This window comes from Nesoenas mayeri (assembly GCF_963082525.1).
Source record: "Nesoenas mayeri genome assembly, chromosome: 1".
Classification (NCBI taxonomy): domain Eukaryota; kingdom Metazoa; phylum Chordata; class Aves; order Columbiformes; family Columbidae; genus Nesoenas; species Nesoenas mayeri.
Genome location: NC_137541.1, coordinates 208,890,677 through 208,910,532, shown reverse-complemented (window position 1 = coordinate 208,910,532; position 19,856 = coordinate 208,890,677). Strand labels below are relative to the sequence as shown.

The 19,856-nt window shown below is 42.7% G+C and overlaps 1 protein-coding gene across 3 annotated transcripts in view; it reads right to left on the bottom strand.

The window, feature by feature from the left end:
• TENM4 (teneurin transmembrane protein 4) overlaps nucleotides 1-19,856 on the bottom strand; it is a gene marked incomplete at both ends in the record, with an annotated part of 380,135 nt that overhangs the window by 159,225 nt on the left and 201,054 nt on the right. For all 3 annotated transcript variants that reach the window (XM_080355605.1, XM_080355606.1, XM_080355607.1), the window contains one exon: nucleotides 3,184-3,285. In XM_080355605.1, coding sequence (XP_080211731.1) covers nucleotides 3,184-3,285 — 102 coding nt within the window. The remainder of the gene's footprint in view (nucleotides 1-3,183; nucleotides 3,286-19,856) is intronic.

The window sequence follows — 19,856 nt, the reverse complement described above, 5'->3', positions numbered from 1 at the left end:
ACACCCCAACTCTCTCAGTCTGTCCTCATAGCAGAGCTGTTCCAGCCTCGCATCATCTTGGTGGCCCCACTCCTTTATATATATATATACATATACGCATATATGCAGGAAGAGATGTTAACATGGCTAAAGGCAACATGTAAACTCTTTTTCCTCTCCTTCCCCATGGTGCCCATCCTGTGTTGTTTCCGTGTGTCATTACAGTCAAGTCACTTTGGGTGTTACAGAATTGCAGCAACCTCAACACATTACAAAGCATTGCCAGTTTGACTCTTAAGCCAGTTTGATATGCAGTGAACTACATTTGCCTGTCCAAGATAAAAGAGGTTTAGAAAATAAAGGAATTTGGTAACTATTATTACTAAGGAGCTCACTGTTCACTTTAAAGGCAGCACATCGCAGTGTCGCGTTTCAAGTGGACCATTTTCGGTGAGATATCTACCTATACAACACGAGATATAAATTGTTTAGGATACACTGTTTTGTACACGGTTCCCAGCAAACTCACTCTGTAATTTCACTTTTCAGCCAGGCTGATGGAACTTTCCACCCCTCTGTCTCAAATTTCAAATGCTCAGTAATGGAGCCCGTTCTTTCAAGGCACTGGAAGAGGATAGTCTGCAGCTCTTTTCAACAAGAAGAAAGAATAATTGCCTTTAACTAGAGAGAGAAAGACTTAGATGTTTTCTGACAAGGCAGCTGATCACTCAGTACAAGATCAGATAAATTACTGGCCATCTGCAATGAGACTGGTGCTCCTCAGAGCCCTCTGTGGAGAACATCTCCGGCATAACCTGGGAAGTGCTGCTGCAAATGTCAAGGCAACGGCAAGAACAAAACCTCCTTTGTAACACACCACAATGAATAAAGACAAAAGAGGTTTCTGCATTTTTTTCTGCTGCTACATGTACAACTCTTTTCTATATATAAAGATGGGTAATTATTGTTTGATCGTTCAGATTCCAACAAAGAGCATCTAAAATGCTGGTATTGTAGTGATTTTCTAACGTGGTTATGGTAGCAAGAACCCAAATGCACAGCACTCTCCTTGTAAAGTTTAGCATCAGAAAATAAGATCATTCATTTCTTTGTTTTCTTTATGCAGAACTTTAAAACACCATCTCCTGTGTTCAAGTAGGTCTTCAAAATGTCTCTGAATACACCTCCGGTGATTTGCTTTCATTTACTTTGTTTAAAGTAATTGGTTAATAATACATTAATAACTAACCATTATTAAAAACAGAAGGGCTTTCTGCTCCCCGGTTTCCCACCCATTTGAATGGTGAATTACAAGGCGGAATTGAAACAAAGGAACACGCAGGATATCTATGACCTAGAAATTTTCATGTGGTTATTTAAGGATTATTGTTCCGTGCAGGGACCGATATACAGCTGCAGACAGATATTGTAGCAGCCTTACACATGCTGCTGTTGCTGCCCTCTGAGGGATTTGTAGCTCTAAAGCAGCATCTTATATTCCCCCAAAACCCAACTGGAAGCCAATGCTGTGGCCCTTGTATCCCATTCTCATGGCAAACTAATCCATTTAACAAGCCCACTGGGTGGGAATGCATATACAAATAGGATTTTGACACTCCAAGTATTAATCTGTCCTCTTAAAGACAGAGTAGTTTGTGATCTAAACCCAGGCAATTCTGAACCAAAAGATTCACTCGAATAAAAGCTGTTTGTATCAGCCAGAGTAAGCACTCTAGTGAAATGGGAGATATTCATGTGGCTCAACAGATGTGCCTGAAAAACTAAGGTATATAACCCAAAAAGGGAGGTAAGCTCCCCTGAAAGTGGATTCAGAACAGAAGTTTAAATATTCTGATGCACAGTGAAGGATCTTCCCCTTCTCCACAGAATCTACTGGGAGCCTTGATGGGAACAAATGCTGAACTTCTGCCCCTACTAAAAGTTGGGAGGTATGAGTAGGAATATGCTGTGGGAGACAGAAAAAACCCCCTCCTTTTGTCTCCAGCTCTCCAGATTTGAAAAGGAGCTTGGAAATGCGAACCAAGCGTAAGGAAATGCAAACCAAGTGTAACCTGAGTCAGCGAGAAGTCTGACGGAGCAGCTCCCAGGGATGCAGATGGACACATCCATCTTACTGAGCTGTGAACTCTGAAACCCCTCCGGGGTTTTTAGCCTGGACCACAGTGTCTCAGCAGAGAGCTGAGGGTGGGCGGCCGCCCTTATCTCTTGGCTGGGATGGAAGGATGTGACCCTGGAGGGGTTGCACAGAGTTAAGCTCTGTCTCTTGGGAAGGAACCAGCTCGCTGTCCAGAGGAGCAACAGGCGGAGGTGAAGTCCTGACCCATTGCCTTTGCAAAGCTCCTTGTGTGGGCACTGACTTTTTAAACTGCCTCCCTCCCCACATTTATAAATCTGCACTTCGTTTGTGGGACTGCTCCAATCCAAAAGAAAAAAGGGCCTCGAAGAGGTTGACGCGCGGCATTCCGCTATTTCCCACATGAAACGTTTGGATTTCTCGCTCTAAAAACGTGTTCTCACTAAAAGTAATTCAGTTTGTTTTTCAAATGTTTAAATAACCTAAAAATTTCAGGTCAAATGAAAACCTTTCCAAAATCATTTATTAAAAATACTTCTCATTTGAGCAGAAAAACATTGTTTTCTGGAGCAAGCTTCCTTACCAGTCGGCCAAATGTTTTCATTTTTGGCCAGAGTACCCAGTTCCTCCTGCCATTACTCCCCTCCTCGCCTTGCTCTGCCCCTGCCCCACTCCCCACAGCCATCTCAGCGATCATCCAGAGCTCAGGGAAGCTTGCAAGGCCTGAAGCAACGAAAAAGCTACTTCATATTTTTATAATCAATCCCTTAGAAGAAAATACGACTATACGGTTGTGCCGCACAGTGACAGAGCGGTCGGCTAAACAAACAATAGTGCCACATTTTTAAGTTATGTTTTCTAAAGTTGCTCCCAGAGGGAAAATTCCCACCGTGATGTTTTGCCCCTGATTGTGTGCAGCTGGGGGTTGTGTTGCTACTGAGGTCACAGCAATCCCAACTAGTGGCAAGACACGAGTCGTTTCCATTCTACTGCGGCATCCACAAGATGGGTGACGTGTCCTTTGCAAAAGGCACAGGCATGAGTATAAATTCCACAAGAAAAAACGTTAACCGAAGGAGCGGAAGAGTTAATCAAGTATCAATTCCTACCTCTGCCACAGTCAGGGCCCAGGAAGCCAAGGAAGCAATGGCAAGTCCCGGACACGCAGTCTCCATTCCCATAGCAATTACTGGGACAATTATCCACTGATTCTGGAAAACAAAAAGAGAATTCACATACTTCTTTAGGCAAGAAAACACATCGGAGTTTGGGAGGGCTCTGGGTGGAAGGACAGCTGGAACCTCAAAGAAAACACTGCTTTTGGGGCCAAAAACCTTAGTCTGAGCTCCACGTAGAGCGTTCACCGATTCACTGCAATGAACGACCCAACTACAACACATTGGTACAGCGTGACTGCAAATCTACGATTAACTTGCCGCTGCTCAGCACCCACCAGGCTTTGCCCTCACTCAGTATCTGAAAACTTCCAAATGTCTTTTCTTCCTGCCTATTTTACCAACCGTTTTCCAACTCTGAATGTATCAGAGAGAAGCAATACACGCTGTTCTCATGGCAGAACATGCACCTTTGGTCCAATTTTGGTGACTTGGGTAAGTGAACTTGGGGCATTTATTTGTGCCAAATAGAGCTGAGCTACGACAGAAATTTAGAATCGTGTGAATCACAGAACAGTTTGGGTTGAAGGGACCTTCAAAGTGCCACCCCTGCCATGAGCAGGGACATCTTCACCAGCTCAGGTTGTTCAGAGCCCCGTCTAGCCTGGCCTGGGATGTCTCCAGGGATGGGGCATCCACCACCTCTCTGGACAACCTGGGACAGCATTTTGCCACCTATTTCTCCCTATGAAGTTCACCGAGCACAGATCCTTAGTTCATCTTTTCTGCCTGTTGAAGTATTATTTCTAACCATATGGCTTGTGGTTTGTTCTGTGACATTATACAAATAGCCCAAAGTGCTGGGGCTAAAACTGTATCTCAGTGGAACAGAAATGAGACTATTCCACTTTTTCTTCTGTTTCTAGTTATCTTAAATTCCCCGACTTTCGCAAAAACACTGGCTATTCATCTTTCAAGGTAAGTTAACAGGTAAGCAAAAATGTTATCTCGCACTTTTGTATTGAGGACAGTTCAGAATATTTGGGCTAAAACTTATTTTTCATAACGGAACACAAGCTGGTAAACACTACACATCAAAAAGAGATGGAAAAGAATTATATTTTCTTGACTAAACTGTGAGTGAAGGCTGAGTAAATGTGAGTGGGGCTTGGAAAGATGATGGAATAGCATGGTTCATTCCACACTATTATTTCACATTTTCTCTGAGGGAGATGCGTGTCAGATTAAAACTGGATTTAGTCATACAGGAGGGGCACTGGGGGTTCATCTATCATGGAGTGGGGTGGAAATCTCAGCCATGTGAATAATGATTGTGCTTTCATAAATTTACTTCAGGAGGCCTTGTAGTAGCAGAGATATTTGTAAACTTCCTATCGGTGGAAGTGAAGAGAAGCAGCTGCAGCAAAGATGTGCAGATTGGTTTCTAATCACAAGCAAAAGGGAGCCTGTTTCTGGATGAGTGTTCTTCAAACAACAGAGGTTTCTGAAGGACATCTTAAAGGACGTGGTGTGATTTAAGCATTCATAAAGGCCAACTGCAGTTGTAAATAGTAAAAAGTTTCAAGTGTTTATGTTTTAAGTCTTGGCATCACACATCTCACAATCTGATCGCTCCATGCAGCGAGGAAGGTACGAGGACATGCTGCCTGTTTTCTAACGCTTAAGCTCTTTAGTTCAGCAGATATTCACTTTACAGAGCATGGAAATAAAATCACAGCATGCGGTCAACACTTTGAGCTTGACCTGCCACCTTTATTCCTAGAATAAAGAAATAGCAGCTCAGGCCTGGTGCATTTGTACTAATATTTCAGTATACTAACTCACACTTAATAGCAGGTCTAATCACAAATTATCCTGTAAATGAAATGTTAAGATTAACCTGTATGTTATCATCTTCAGAACTTCGCAATGCTTTAATTCCAGTGCTGAAAACAAGCAGAAAATAATTTTGCTTTATGTATCTCATCTCTATGCTTTTTTGTTTAGAAAAAATATATGTAGAAATTTAGAAATAAAAAAGTTATTTGTTGGTGCACATACTTATATATAAGAAGAACATAAGGAGTGTGAGTACTGTCAAACAAGATAATGAGATGGGCAAGGAGACTTCACAGCTCCTGCGGCTGAAAGGGTCAGTCCTTTTCCTTTAATCCCCTCATCCTTGGTACAAGTCTCAGCTCCCTCTCCTTGTGCTGGGTCTGGCACTTGTCAGACCCCTCAATGAACAGGTTAAGCTCAAAAGGTGGCAAAAACAAGTGAACTGCTTTCTAGTGCCTGGAAACTGTGTGCAGAAGGAGCAGGGCCAGGCTATTCAGCATCAGTGCAGGATTTCGATGTCTCGTGAAGCTTCAACAGCACATTGTTGGGTCTGCAAGCTGTAGTAACTCTGCGTAGAGGTTACACACGCATGACCTTTGAAGTCCATGGGAATACCTCTGTCAGTGCTTGATGCAGGACAGACTCTCAGTGTTATGACAATATCTATAGTAGATTAAAGACCTTTTTAAAAAGCTTTTTTTGAGGTTTTCCTTTAAAGGACTAAATTGGGTCTTTGAAAAGGAGTAAAATAGCCACATAACTTTATTGATATGTTTATGTGTGTGAAATAATAAAAAGTCAAAGCAATGTGGCATGGGGCATGGCAGCTGTTCCAAAGTGTAACAATGCACCACATGAGCTGAAGGGTGATCTTTGCTACTGGAAACAATATTTTGCATGTATAGGGTGGTTCAGCTGATGTATTTGCGATACTTAGGACAAGACAGGCAAGACTCAGTACACCAATTTGATGTCTACTCTAGGATAAACCGAATTACTGTCGTCCACTATACTGACTATGTATAATGGGATCTAGAAATTCAGAGTGATCACAGAATTGGAGAATATCTGTGCTGGTAACCAAATTTTCCTGAATCTTAGGGTGAATCCATTTAATGAATTTTACTCCACTGATGCTTCCTCTCCTCCTCTGACTAGTTCATCATATTAGAGATATTGTCATCAAAGACACCTATAACTTTTCACCTTCATCACTTTTCAGAGTTTATTCTCAGTAGTGAAGAACTTTGGGAGTGTGCAGAGACCTCGATTGCCCAGAGTTGCACCAGGCAAGTTAGTACCCTTAACTGTAAGTGTATCATACCGTATTGTACCCCATAAAAAAGGGATTTAAAAGCCGGTAAAAGAAACCCCTTTTTCACAGAAGCACCTTAGTAGCTCCTAATTGTGTCCTGATCATCCTATACTATTAATAATAGAGTAAGCCCTTGAAAATCCCTTCACCCTACTTCGTTGCTTTCTTTGATACTCCTTGTTTCTCTAATGCAGCTAAAAGTAAAATTTCTAATGTGCTCTCATTTTACACTGCTCACGTTGCCCTGGAATAACCTGCCTGATAGAGGTGAAGTGAAGAGAAAAGGAAACCCTTCTCCCCCCATTACAGGTGCCACTTACCATTTTTTAGCAGTTTTGGGTACTAACTTGACTCTGGTCAATTGAGGTCTCTGCAAACTCCCAAAAATTCTTCACTACTGAGAATAAACTCTTAGAAGTGATGAAGATTCATCTTTGGCTCAAAGCTCCTCCAAAGCAGCTCAAAAAGTTATTTCCATAAAGGAAATGTTAAATGAATCTGCTTTTTCTCTTTTTTTTCTCATGAACTCGGGGCTAATGAGAACAAACAAGGCTCGTGACTTGGGCCTGTGAACAACACATTGCGTGCAATACATTTCAAACTCAACAAGAGGAGGTGGGCAACAGAAATTGGGGACTCATGATGGGGAAACCCTAGAAAGAATGAAGAATCAAATGGACAAATATTCAGAAGCAAGGACTTAGCCAAATTATTGTCTAATGAGGCTTAGATGATAGAAGAGAGCAAACTCTAACTAAGTTAGTGATACAAAGGAAATGTCTGTCTTTTAAGTATATCCACAGTAAACACTGCTATGGAGGTGAGAAACTGTCAATCGACAAATAAAAACAGGTCACTGCAGTTATGGCTGGGTTCTAGTCTCCATTCCACAATTTACTTGTAAGCTGCTACATGTAATTATAAGGCTATTTTCCAATATATACAAAATTCCATATGGTGTTTTATGAATAGTGCCATGGGAACTGCTTTAGAGAATCACGAGAATGTTTTGTTTTGTTTTCTCTAATTGTTAAAGTTCACTGTGAGACCAGAGACAATTCTTTTTTAGAAAGAGATATATGTTCTCTGCGTTCTGTCTGACTCCCACAGCTCTCTCTTGGCTTCCAAATCTCTGAAGTGATCTGATTGACACCAGCTGGGAAGGGCAAAGATTATTCATTGGAGCCAGTGGATGATGCATGATGCTTTCATATGGTTTTACTGTTGTGTCCAAGGGGAACATTGGAAATGCAGCTCCCATGCCACATCCCAACAACCAACAACAGCAGCAGCAAACTTCCCTAAAGCAAACAAATCATACTGGGGACAGACCTGCAAAATTTGAGGCGGTGTGGCTTGTAAGGGGGGCTGGAGAAGCTTGCGTATGGAAGCAATTGTCCTGCCAGCTTCAAAATTGAATTAGCGACTGAAAAAACAAGTAATTTCCTGAGTAAATAATATAAACATCCAGCTCTTCTCTGAGAGAAGGAGCAAAAGATAGAATGAGACACATCGCCTTCAGATCCATGTTGTCTCCTTTTGGAGAATGGTAGAGAAATGACAGAGTTACTCCCTACACTAATCCAGGCTACCAACCCAGGAAAAGCAGGATACATAGAAATGAGAGATGGAAAATATTCACTACATGAGAAAGCTTACACTTCTCTAAGAGCAAAACTCTTCTTCTGAAGTGCTCTTTAAAGTCCTTCCTGCTTAAGAGCTTTAATTATCAAAGCAGAGAAAGAAACAGCTCATAGTTTGGAGCAAATCAGCTTTACCTCATGTACCACGTTGACTTCCAGCTGCTGAGGATACTTTGGGATTTTTGCCATTTGTTTCAGGGGACTTTTTTTCAGTACGAGCAATCTCACAGCTGGCAGATTTTGAGGGAAACTTGGCTGAAACCTTTATCTCATTGCTTGTTTTCCTGCTGCTGTAACTCCTTGCCCTGAGATGCTACAAACTGGCGTGATCCTGCCTGTAGCCTTAGTAAGACTTGACACTACACTGTCATGCATTTAAGGATATCACAGAATCAGAGAATCACAGAATGTCAGGGGTTGGAAGGGACCTCAAAAGCTCATCCAGTGCAATCCCCCCATGGAGCAGGAACACCCAGATGAGGTTACACAGGAAGGTGTCCAGGCGGGTTGGAATGTCTGCAGAGAAGGAGACTCCACAACCTCCCTGGGCAGCCTGGGCCAGGCTCTGACACCCTCACCATGAAGAAGTTTCTTCTCAAATTTAAGTGGAACCTCCTGTGTTCCAGTTTGTACCCATTACCCCTTGTCCTATCATTGGTTGTCACCGAGAAGAGCCTGGCTTCATCCTCCTGACACTCACCCTTTATATGTCTGTAAACATTAATGAGGTCACCCCTCAGTCTCCTCTTGTCCAGCTCCAGAGCCCCAGCTCCCTCAGCCTTTCCTCACACGGGAGATGCTCCACTCCCTTCAGCATCTTTGTTGCCCTATTAATAGAATAATTTTGGATGGAAGAGACCCTCAAGATCGAGTTCGAACCATAACCTAACACTGGCATGAAACCATGTCCCTAAGAACCTCATCTATACAGCTTTTAACCAAGTTCACTAGGAAATAGCTAATTGTTACCATTCCCATTTGTTTTTTGGAAATCTGAGGCATAGACAAATACACCGATTGCTTCATATCATAAAGCGACTCATCTGACAGCGACAAGGCTCCCATGCTAATGGGCTGCTCAGGGGAGCACTTTGATGCTGACAAAAAGCCCCGTGAAAGCCAGCTCTGCTGTGGTGAGCTCTATAAAGAGCCAGCTTACAATTAGCTACATGAATTATAATACCTTTATCGGGATGAAATGCAATAAACATATTAAGGAGGCAGACAAATTGTTAGACTCTCAATAGACTCCTCTTTTATATACTCACCATGATTGTTGGTCAGCAGTACTTTAACAGTATTTCCGCCTTATTTATTTACTATGCAACATTCAACTTAATAGCTTGTTTCTATATCTTTGGGCCAGAGGCCAAGGCAGATGTTTGCCTGACACTAAATCCTATTAGAGGCTGCAGTAACACAATTGTGTGTTAAAGATAAATATTTTATAGCCTACACTTGCCACCAAACCTCATAATTCCCTGGGCATTTAGAGGCAACTCTCTATTGGTAAAGAAAAAATAGTTATCTAGCTGGCAATTGAAGGCAGTAGCTTTTCTGAGAGTTAATAAGTACCAGGACTACTTTCTAAGAACTGATTGAATGCCATTCATTGCAGCAATTCTATGAATTCAAATGTAACCTTTTCCTTCAATAACCTCAATGAGTTGTGTTGGAACTTGTAGTGTTTGGTGTCAGAAACATGCAGGAATAGCACTGCAGTAAAATAATTATACTTTGATGAATCAATGTTAATCTCAGTTTCTCGAATCAAGGTTTACAGAGATTGAAACCAATGAGAATGGTCAATATTAGAAGGGAGATGCAAAGAGAAGAGCTGGGATTTTTAGGTCAGCTCACTGTTTGGCCTCTTCAACTAGTCGACACAAGAAATGGTCTCAAAATCTTCTGCACTGTGGTGGTGAGAAGATATATGAAGCTGCTGAGCCTGAGGTACATTGCAACATCCAACCCAGAGAGATGCAGTATATGTACTGATTGCGGTAATTAAGGTCCTTCCTTTTCCTTATAAATGTCAATTCTCTGTATATAAAGATGCATTAATTAAAAGAAAAAAAAATAAAAAGGTAAATAAAAAAAAAAAAGTGGAGGTAAATCAAATGTTTAGAGGAGAATTTTTTACTGTATAAAATAAATGTGTGTAATTATTTTCACACTGAAAGAAATTGCTTTTGACTGTCCTCTGGCTTATCTTCTGCCTCATCATGCTGCCCTGGCTAAAGAAGATGCTCTGCTGGGAGGGAGCAGGGCAGCAGGTACTTAGATTCCATGGTTTATATCGAACCTTGAAATCCTCTGTGTGAGCAAAAGGGCCATGAGGAGTGCAGAGCATCCCTCTCACCCTGCAATGAATTACATCCCATGGGAGAATGACGGGACAGCATATTACACAGAATCACACAGAATGTCAGGGGTTGGAAGGGACCTGGAAAGCTCATCCAGTGCAATCCCTCATGGAGCAGGAACACCCAGATGAGGTTACACAGGAAGGTGTCCAGGCGGGTTGGAATGTCTGCAGAGAAGGAGACTCCACAACCTCCCTGGGCAGCCTGGGCCAGGCTCTGCCACCCTCACTGACAAGAAGTTTCTTCTCAGATTTAAGTGGAACCTCCTGTGTTTCAGTTTGAACCCATTACCCCTTGTCCTATCCTTGGTTGTCACCGAGAAGAGCCTGGCTCCATCCTCCTGACACTCACCCTTTATATATCTGGAAACATTAATGAGGTCACCCCTCAGTGTCCTCTTGTCCAGCTCCAGAGCCCCAGCTCCCTCAGCCTTTCCTCACACGGGAGATGCTCCACTCCCTCCATCATCTTTGTTGCCCTGCGCTGGACTCTCTCCAGCAGTTCCCTGTCCTGCTGGAACTGAGGGGCCACAACTGGACACAATATTCCAGGTGTGGTCTCCCCAGGGCAGAGCAGAGGGGCAGGAGAACCTCTCTGACCTACTGACCACCCATCTTCTAATCCAACCCAGGATGCTATTGGCCTTCTTGGCCAAAAGGGCCCAGTGCTGTCTCATGGTCATCCTGCTGTCCACCAGGACCCCCAGGTCCCTTATTTCACCTTATTCTCTGTGTATGCACCAGAGCAACCTGAGTAAGCCACGTATTATTTCTCCTCGACCTGCTTGGCCAGGATGAAGCTGTCACCTACAAGCTCGTTGCAAGAACATCTCACCTGCACAAAAATGTTCCCTGTCACTGCCTCGACTACGTTAGCAATAATTTTAATAAGAAGCCAGGCAATCGAAAATGAAAGGCAAAGAAGATTCTGAAGCTCTGTGAACACATTTAATTTACTTCCCAGTTGCAGAGCTTGCAGTCTTGTTTATTTTTCAAAGAAATGATGCTACTCGATTGAATTTCACTGCAGGGTAGACAGGATTCTAAGCCTAGAGAACTGTCACCTGCCCTTGTAATTGTGATAACAATGCCAAGGGAGACGTGGAGGTGAGAGGGGCTAAAACAGGTTTCAGAGATATTGAAACATCAGATTTGACATTATGAGCCAAAAAAGTGGGGAAAAAAAAGCCTTAGAAACAAAGGAAACGTGGAAACGCTGGGTCTGTTTTTCTCTTGTTCCTCCTCTTCCTTCCCCAGCTGAAGTTTTAAAGGGCTGATTCCTTCTTGCGGTACATCCTCACCTGCTGAGATGTCGATTTTTCTGCTTCATTTGTGTTTTATAAGGCTTTTACATTTGTACTTCGAGCAATCCACACCTGGCAGCCGGGGACGTGAGAGTCTTGGCAGGATCACGGAAACTCAGTCATTATTTCTGAGTGCTGTTTCACAGCTTCCCCTTCGGTAGGACACCCAGTGTGGTGCTGATGCTGCTAACGCCACTTGACGTTATGCCAGATTTTGATTATTTTATTGGTTTTTTTGCTTTTTCTGAAGGCTGGGAGGTCTGTTTTAATTAAAGATCCATTTGTATAACCCTGTTCTGCTCTCATATCCCAGTGGATAACCTTTGCATTTAGGTATCCTGATGCTATATTATGAAAAGGGCAACAGGCAGGCAATCCTTTAAACAGCTCCTTAAACCATTCTTGATTCTGGAAAGTCAGAGTGAAACACAGTAATCACAGTATCCAATTGTCTGCTGTCCTCCTCACACTATTCTTCTGTAAGAACGTTAAAAAAACAAACAAAAAAGTCATTTGCAATGGCCAATACGCCCCATCTCCATCAGCGTACTGACAGCAAATACCAGCACTAATTCTAGAGGTTGGATCATTTTAAAAGGTGACGGTGAAGCACAAAGGATTTGCCATTCAGGATCAGTTTGTGTTGCTTATTGAAACCGTCAAGAGGTGTCGAGTTTGTCAAATTTGACAGTATCTCACGTGAGCACATTTTCCCTTGAGATGTCTGCACTTTGGCTTCTAGGCCTGGCTTAAGATACATCTCCAGGTACTCGAAGGGTTCTCAGTACAATGGCAGTCTTTCTCACACTATTTCAAGCACATTCGTCTCCAAGCGCAGCTGGAAATACTACAAACCCAGCTTTTTTGCACGTTATTTTTGAACTCCTCTTCTACAGAAACAGGGACCAAGTGGGAATAGTTCAAGGAGTAAATAAAGAGAACAAAGCCGATCATTTCAGAAGCCTGCGCCACATTTGGTCTGAATTTGGTTACACTTTATCTCACTGATTCGTTCCTTTCTCTTACTGCTGCCTTTTTAAGAAGAAATCTTTCCAGTGCAGAATGCCTTATAATCTAAAGCTGTCAGATGGCTGAAAGTATAAGGTACAATGGGATTTCAAAACCACTTAGCACTCATATATAGACTCTGCTCTAGGTATACCACCATTTAAGCTAATGCTAAAATCTCCTTTGACTTCACCAAGTTTTAGAAAACCTTGCTAATGCATTTCTGCTGTTCATAGGGATATACAGGGAACGCTGTTTTCTTCCCCGAGAACGTGAGCAATGCTAAAAGCACGAAAGGGTCTATGAAATACAGTTCTTATGGAATCACACACTGACCATCTGAAAAAAAAACACCCCTCTGTTCTAAATCACTTGAAATGTGATCACAGATGTCAGCTGGGAAAAAAGATATCAGTGAATGATTTTAAACAAAAGAGTAACTGTGGGGCTGAATCCCTCTTTCTGCAATGCAGCTTCTAAGCAAAATAACACTTTAATGCCATATTTGTAACAAACATATGACAAAACTGTGGAGACACAGAAAGACGCCTTGCAAGCATTTATTTTCCTCCTAGTTTTCCCTCTTTTTTTTGCAGCTGGAATATTTTTAAACCTGGATTTCACTCCAGTAAATGAAACTCTCATATCCCAAATTTGCCCAAGGGACTACGAAGAAGTTTTTTGTTGTTCCGTCTCACTCTCATAAATTGTTACAAACTAATACAGGCAACAACAATTATTCACCCTTCAGGGTTCAAGTTCTAGAGCTGCACTAGCAAGTGGGAAGTTACTTCACATTCAGTACATTAGAATTTCTGCTCCTGTAGCTCCGGGCAAGGCTAAACCTGGCCTTGAGTTTCATTTTAAATGATGTTGTAAGTTGGTTTATTCTAGGGGAAAAAATAAACAAACCAAACCGTTCTTCCATACACATACAGAGAGGACCTCAAACACGGCCTCTGGTGAGACCACACCTGGAATATTGTGTCCAGCTGTGGCCCCTCAGTTCCAGCAGGACAGGGAACTGCTGGAGAGAGTCAAGCGCAGGGCAACAAAGATGCTGAAGGGAGTGGAGCATCTCCCGTGTGAGGAAAGGCTGAGGGAGCTGGGGCTCTGGAGCTGGACAAGAGGAGACTGAGGGGTGACCTCATTAATGTTTCCAGATATATAAAGGGTGAGTGTCAGGAGGATGGAGCCAGGCTCTTCTCGGTGACAACCAATGGTAGGACAAGGGATAATGGGTTCAAACTGGAACACAAGAGGTTCTACTTAAATTTGAGAAGAAACTTCTTCATGGTGAGGGTGGCAGAGCCTGGCCCAGGCTGCCCAGGGAGGTTGTGGAGTCTCCTTCTGTGCAGACATTCCAACCCACCTGGACACCTTCCTGTGTAACCTCATCTGGGTGTTCCTGCTCCATGGGAGGATTGCACTGGATGAGCTTTCCAGGTCTCTTCCAACCCCTGACATTCTGTGATTCTGCAATTCATGGCTCTGGTTCCGCCTCTAGAGAACTCATGGCACAAACTTGGTCAAATCCTGTTCCTTTTCAGGGCCTCCAGCAGGCCATCAGTTTAACATAATTTATTTAACTCTTTTTTTTCTTGGATTCTTGTAGCATTTAGATAAAGAAAGAAGGCACGCATCTAATACTTCTAACACGGAGACCAGCCATTATCATTTAAAAACTCAACATTTGCCAGGAGATACTGTACATGTAGTCATTACAACTTAAAAGAATGAATCCTGCCAGCCATTGCTAGCCTAAAGATATGTAAAATCCTTTCAGTTTTAGGTCAGTCTGCTCCTCTAACAAAGATAAGAGTGACTTGCAAACCACCTAATCAGAAACTACAGACACTACTGACCTTGCAGCTTCAGACATTTTGAAGCCTGTACTATTAGTTTTGTTTTAACACAGATCTCGAGATCTGGATAAAGTGTCCTTTAGGTGAATGTTGCTTATTATACACTAAAATGATTATGTAGCCAGTATGCAAATATGTAACTGATTGGCTCCTTAGGACTGCCCTGAATGTGATAAGATCTTGTATATAATGGCTGTTACTTTTCTTTCTGGTGTGTTGGCTTTATTCCAGCATCCAGGCTTGCGCAACTCTGTACTAAACAATATCTCGTCTCTGTGTGCTAAATTTGGCTTGTTTAATTGCACGCTGGGTAACAAAACCTTGTTTTTGGGACAACATACAATGTTCTTCCCATCCCACCTGGCCCCCTGTGAAAGTGGAGATTGCTCCAGTAACTCGGGCTTCTGTTCTCTTTTGTGGTCAATTAAATGTATACACGTACATACAATTTAATACAATCTTTTGGAAAATTAAGTCTTAAAAAAGACTTTTGTTCTAGTACAGAAAGGGTTCTCCTTTTTTTTTTTGCTAAACTGGACGGGTAACTCCCACAACCTTATTTCTGTGTGTTAGCAGGGGAGCTTTCATGGAAAGAAAAATCTGCACAGAGCTGGTAATAGGACACAGGAATAAAACAAGCTGTGCTTACATTAGGCTGCAGTCTGGGGTGCATGGAAAGAGCTATATACAAAAGTGTAAAAACGAAAACCATATGCACTGTTTTACACATCTCTCCAGAAACCCTCAACTAGCACTATATGCCGTGTTATTAATGCAGAATTCTGCTGTTGGGAAAAAGTCAAACTGAAAAAGGAGGAAAGAAATAACAGAAAGAAAGAAAAAGGCTTTAACTTCACTATTAAATAAACCTTTTCTTGACCCTAAAACTAAAGTAATTACCCCAATCAATAAGCCTTTTGTACAAGCTCTGTCAGATCAAGAGAACTTGCCTGCCTGCAAACAACACACTGACAAGCAAGTTCAAGGCTACCAGCCCATGCAAGTACAGATGCAGGCAAAGCTGTTCAAAAAAGACAAATCTACCTTCATTTTTCTACCGCTTCAAAGCATGATCGAAACCAAACAACATCTGGATCATTAAAGACATTCAGACACCAAACTTCTATTGAGATAAGTACTTATTGGCATCCAAGCAACCTTTACAAACATGGCTTAATTTCTTCTTTCGTACAACAATATAAATGAATGTTTGTATCTGCTTATTTATTGTTCTCTACAAATTATCACTTGTAATTGTAATTGATCTATTGAAAGAGAAGTGTATATACACAAAACAAAATAGCAATAAAAAAAGCTCAAATGTAATAATAAATACAGTATTTCACCTATGCTTTAAAGTTAAGCCAGGTTTACTCACTGTAATTTTCTACTCCTAGCTTTTACTCATCAATGAAGAGATACACTCTATATGGTAAGAGCAGCTGTGGAAGTTTTTATAGCCAAGTATCTGACCTTTACAGACTTATTGTTTAATTATCTTTGAGCTGTGTCCCCAGTTTCTCCTTTATTAGAGATGCCTTAAGCTTTCAACAGAAAAATCCTGAAATAATGATTTTGCCTGTAATTATGGCTTGGGAAGCAGGGTTATTATGTAAGAATTGTTTCAGACACTTGCAGAGAGAAGAAAGGTCACCACAAATAACATCTACATTTGAAACAATTGGTCTGACTTCAAGTCTACAGCTCAGCAGAAGTCGGTAGAAAGCTGCACGTAACATTTAGAGAACGGTGCGCTATAGGATCATGGACATTACTGACTGAAGCTGAAGGGGATTTAAGAACCAGCAGCAATGTTTGATCTGGTGGGAGTCATCTGAAAGGGCAGACAGGGAGATAAACTTCAACACTAGGACACGCTCATCGCCTTGGCTCACATCACTGGGAAATGAGGCTGATCACCAGTTCTGGGCAAAAAGCCGAAAAGATTAAGGGGGCATTGATAAAGCTATTGCTGACTTCCAGGGGCTGAAGTTTTTAGGGTAGTAGCATTATTAATCTAAAAACATCATCACTGTTTTACCAAGAATTGTCAACGAAAATCTCTGGCCACAGGGAGTGCAAGCCAACGTGAAAAATTTCACCTTGTCACAGCCCATTTCCAGACCCAGGCTCAGGCTATATTTGCTTTTTTATTAAGCCCTATAAAGCGAACAGATTAGATTTACACACAGGCTGGATGAAAAAGTGAAATCTCACCGAGCACACAACTACACCTGCTTGTAGAGAGGAATTCTTGCAGCTCATAGAAAGCTCAAGCAGAGGGAGTTTGCTGCACATTTCCACCTCCCCAGGTGATGCCTCACCTATCAGGTTGGGCTGGATTGACCCAGGATGCAGATGGTAAAGTCCTGTCTTCTTGTCTTCCTTCTGCATGGATTAATTCAGCTTTCACCGATGGACCTTAGGTCCTGTGGCCAGTTGGATGTTTAGTGGAAGAGACCTTGAACTTACTTTGTGGATAAATGCAAGCCTCCAATCAAACAGACCTGTCAACCTAATGACATCCATGAGACCAAATTCAGAAGGGGAAGCAAAAAAAACCCAACTAACACAGACTGGTAGGGAATCATAAATTCCCTTTTTGCCTCCTGCTTGAATCAAGTGACTGTGTCTTTTCTAAATACTACCTGAGACCTACAAGCTTTACCAGAGAAGCTCCGTAAGAGCTGAACGCAGGAACCAACACATCAAAAAAGAGGTGGTGGCAACAATTAGCTTGGACAAGAGGAGACTGAGGGGTGACCTTATTAATGTTCACAAATATATAAAGGGTGAGTGTTAGGAGGATGGAGCCAGGCTCTTCTCGGTGACAACCAATGACAGGACAAGGGGTAATGGGTTCAAACTGGAACACAAGAGGTTCCACTTATAATTTGAGAAGAAACTTCTTCATGGTGAGGGTGTCAGAGCCTGGCCCAGGCTGCCCAGGGAGGTTGTGGAGTCTCCTTCTGTGCAGACATTCCAACCCGCCTGGACACCTTCCTGTGTAACCTCATCTGGGTGTTCCTGCTCCATGGGGGGATTGCACTGGATGAGCTTTCCAGGTCCCTTCCAATCCACGGCATTCTGGGATTCTGTGAACAAGAGGGTAATCAAAAAAGGCACCGACCATCTGATCAAGTGTCTGTCATTAAGGGCTTGTAATGGGACACAGAGAGCTGAAGGCAAAAACCCATTTGCAGAGCATGCAAAGCTCTGCTCTTATTTTGCAGGAGAGAGATCAATAACGTCAAAAATGAAGTTGTAATTTTCCTCCCTGCCATGTTCTCATATGCTGCTGCATTTATTTTTCTGTGCAGAGCAAGGAAAAGGTTGCAAGTCTGGGAAGGAACAGGCTACTAATGAATTAGCAGTAGAAGGTTACCACAAGGTGGAAGTGCTCAGAAATCCCTCTGTGAAACAGGACAAGGGCTAAGTTGACCATACTCATGCAATACCAAAGAGCAACACCTGTAGCAACTCAGCACTTCCATGGAGCAGCTGGAGTCCCATAAACAGTTAAAAGGGTCCTGATTCAGCGAAGCACTTGCTAAACTTTCGTCCTCTTTTGTTGGGTATAGCCCAAGAAGCTCAGAAAAGGTCACTGGGACATTAAAATCACTTTTTCTCATTCAGGGACCTGAAGATCTAATTGTACATGGGGAGTTTTAAGTCAAGTAACTCAGGCATTAAGGAGCTAAAAGAAAGTGTAAGCCAGAAGAGATTCGCACCCCGTTAGTCTGCACACTCTTCTGACTCCTCAGTATTTACGTGAAACTAATTTAGACTTTTCCAGACATTAGCAAAACAAGTGTAGATAATGTGAATGGCTTCAAGACTGTAGGAGGATCACACTTCTGCATCCTCTCTGAATTGGAAGTTGAAAGAGTTTAAGTTAGCCTACACAAAGGCAGTAAAAAGGGAAGTAAATCTGAGTTACTCAGGCTCTTCCTTTCCCAAGAACAAGCTAAACACAAAGGCATTTTCACTCACAGCTAAGGCAGAGTCATTCTTGCCACCTCTAACTCAAGGAGGGTTCCCAGTCCCACACTTGCACCTGTGCCCTTAATTTCTTCTCTCTAAGCTCAGTCCTACCATGAAGTTCTCCTCTGTTGTCCCCTTCTCGTGTGTGAACTGCTGTCCTGGGGACTGTACAGGGGTGAGTTATATTTTTGGGTATTGCAGGCAGGGAACTTGCCTTTTGATGTATATTGCAAAGTGCTGTAGGTGCTGGCAGTCCCTTATAAATAACACAACCAGCTCGCTTTCCACTTTGATGGAGGAAACTGCTCACAGTAGTTATAGAATCATTTTGTTTGGAAGAGACCCTCAAGATCATAGAGTCCAACCATTAACCCAACAGTCTCACTAAACCATGTCCCTAAGAACCTCATCTCTGTGTCTGTCCAACTCTTCAGGGATGGTGACTCCAGCACTGCCCTGGGCAGCCTGTCTCAATGTCCGACAGCCCTTTGGGGAAGAAATTGTTCCCCAGATTCAACCTCAACCTCCCCTGGTGCAACTTGAGGCTGTTTCCTCTGCTCCTGGCGCTTGTTCCTGGGGAGCAGAGCCCGACCCCCCCTGGCTCCAAGCTCCTTTCAGGCAGTTCAGAGATCAGAAGGTCTCCCCTCAGCTCCTGTTCTCCAGCTGAACCCCCCAGGTCCCTCAGCCGCTCCCATCACACTTGTGCTCCAGCCCCTTCCCCAGCTCCGTTCCCTTCTCTCAACTTGCTCCAGCACCTCAAGGCCTTTCTTGGTGTGAGGGGCCAAAACTGACCGCGATATTTTAGGTGCAGCCTCACCAGTGCCATAGGGATAGCAGAGGGGGCAGGAGGAACAATGGTCATTCTCTTAAGTGTTGTTTGTTGCGGAAGATAAAAGTGAGATAAAACCTTGCATCCTATTACGGCTGTTCTCCACGTGATTCCTGTTGCTTGTTGGGTGATGTCCTGGTAAACAGAGACGGTCTTGTCTCACCAACAGCTGCCTTGGCTTTGCTTTTGGATTTCTCAGTGGCCCTGCACAGCCCGGCTTGCCTGAGCTCAGCACTAACAGCTGCTGGAAGACACTTTCTGACTCTGTAGAAGCTGTTTTCAGGCTCTCAGATGTTTCTTGCTTCCATCAAGCAGATTTTTGGCCAACATCTCAGATGTGCTGATTCCAGCTGATTCCTCAGCCTACTATTTTGCTCCATCTATACAAGATTGCTCTGAATAAATTACCATTCTCAGGCAGAGGTGAATCCACAAGGTGCTTTTCAGAGACGTGTTTCTATTAGAAATTTCACAAAGTGCCAGCAATGTCATTTACAAAAAGGTTAATTTATTAT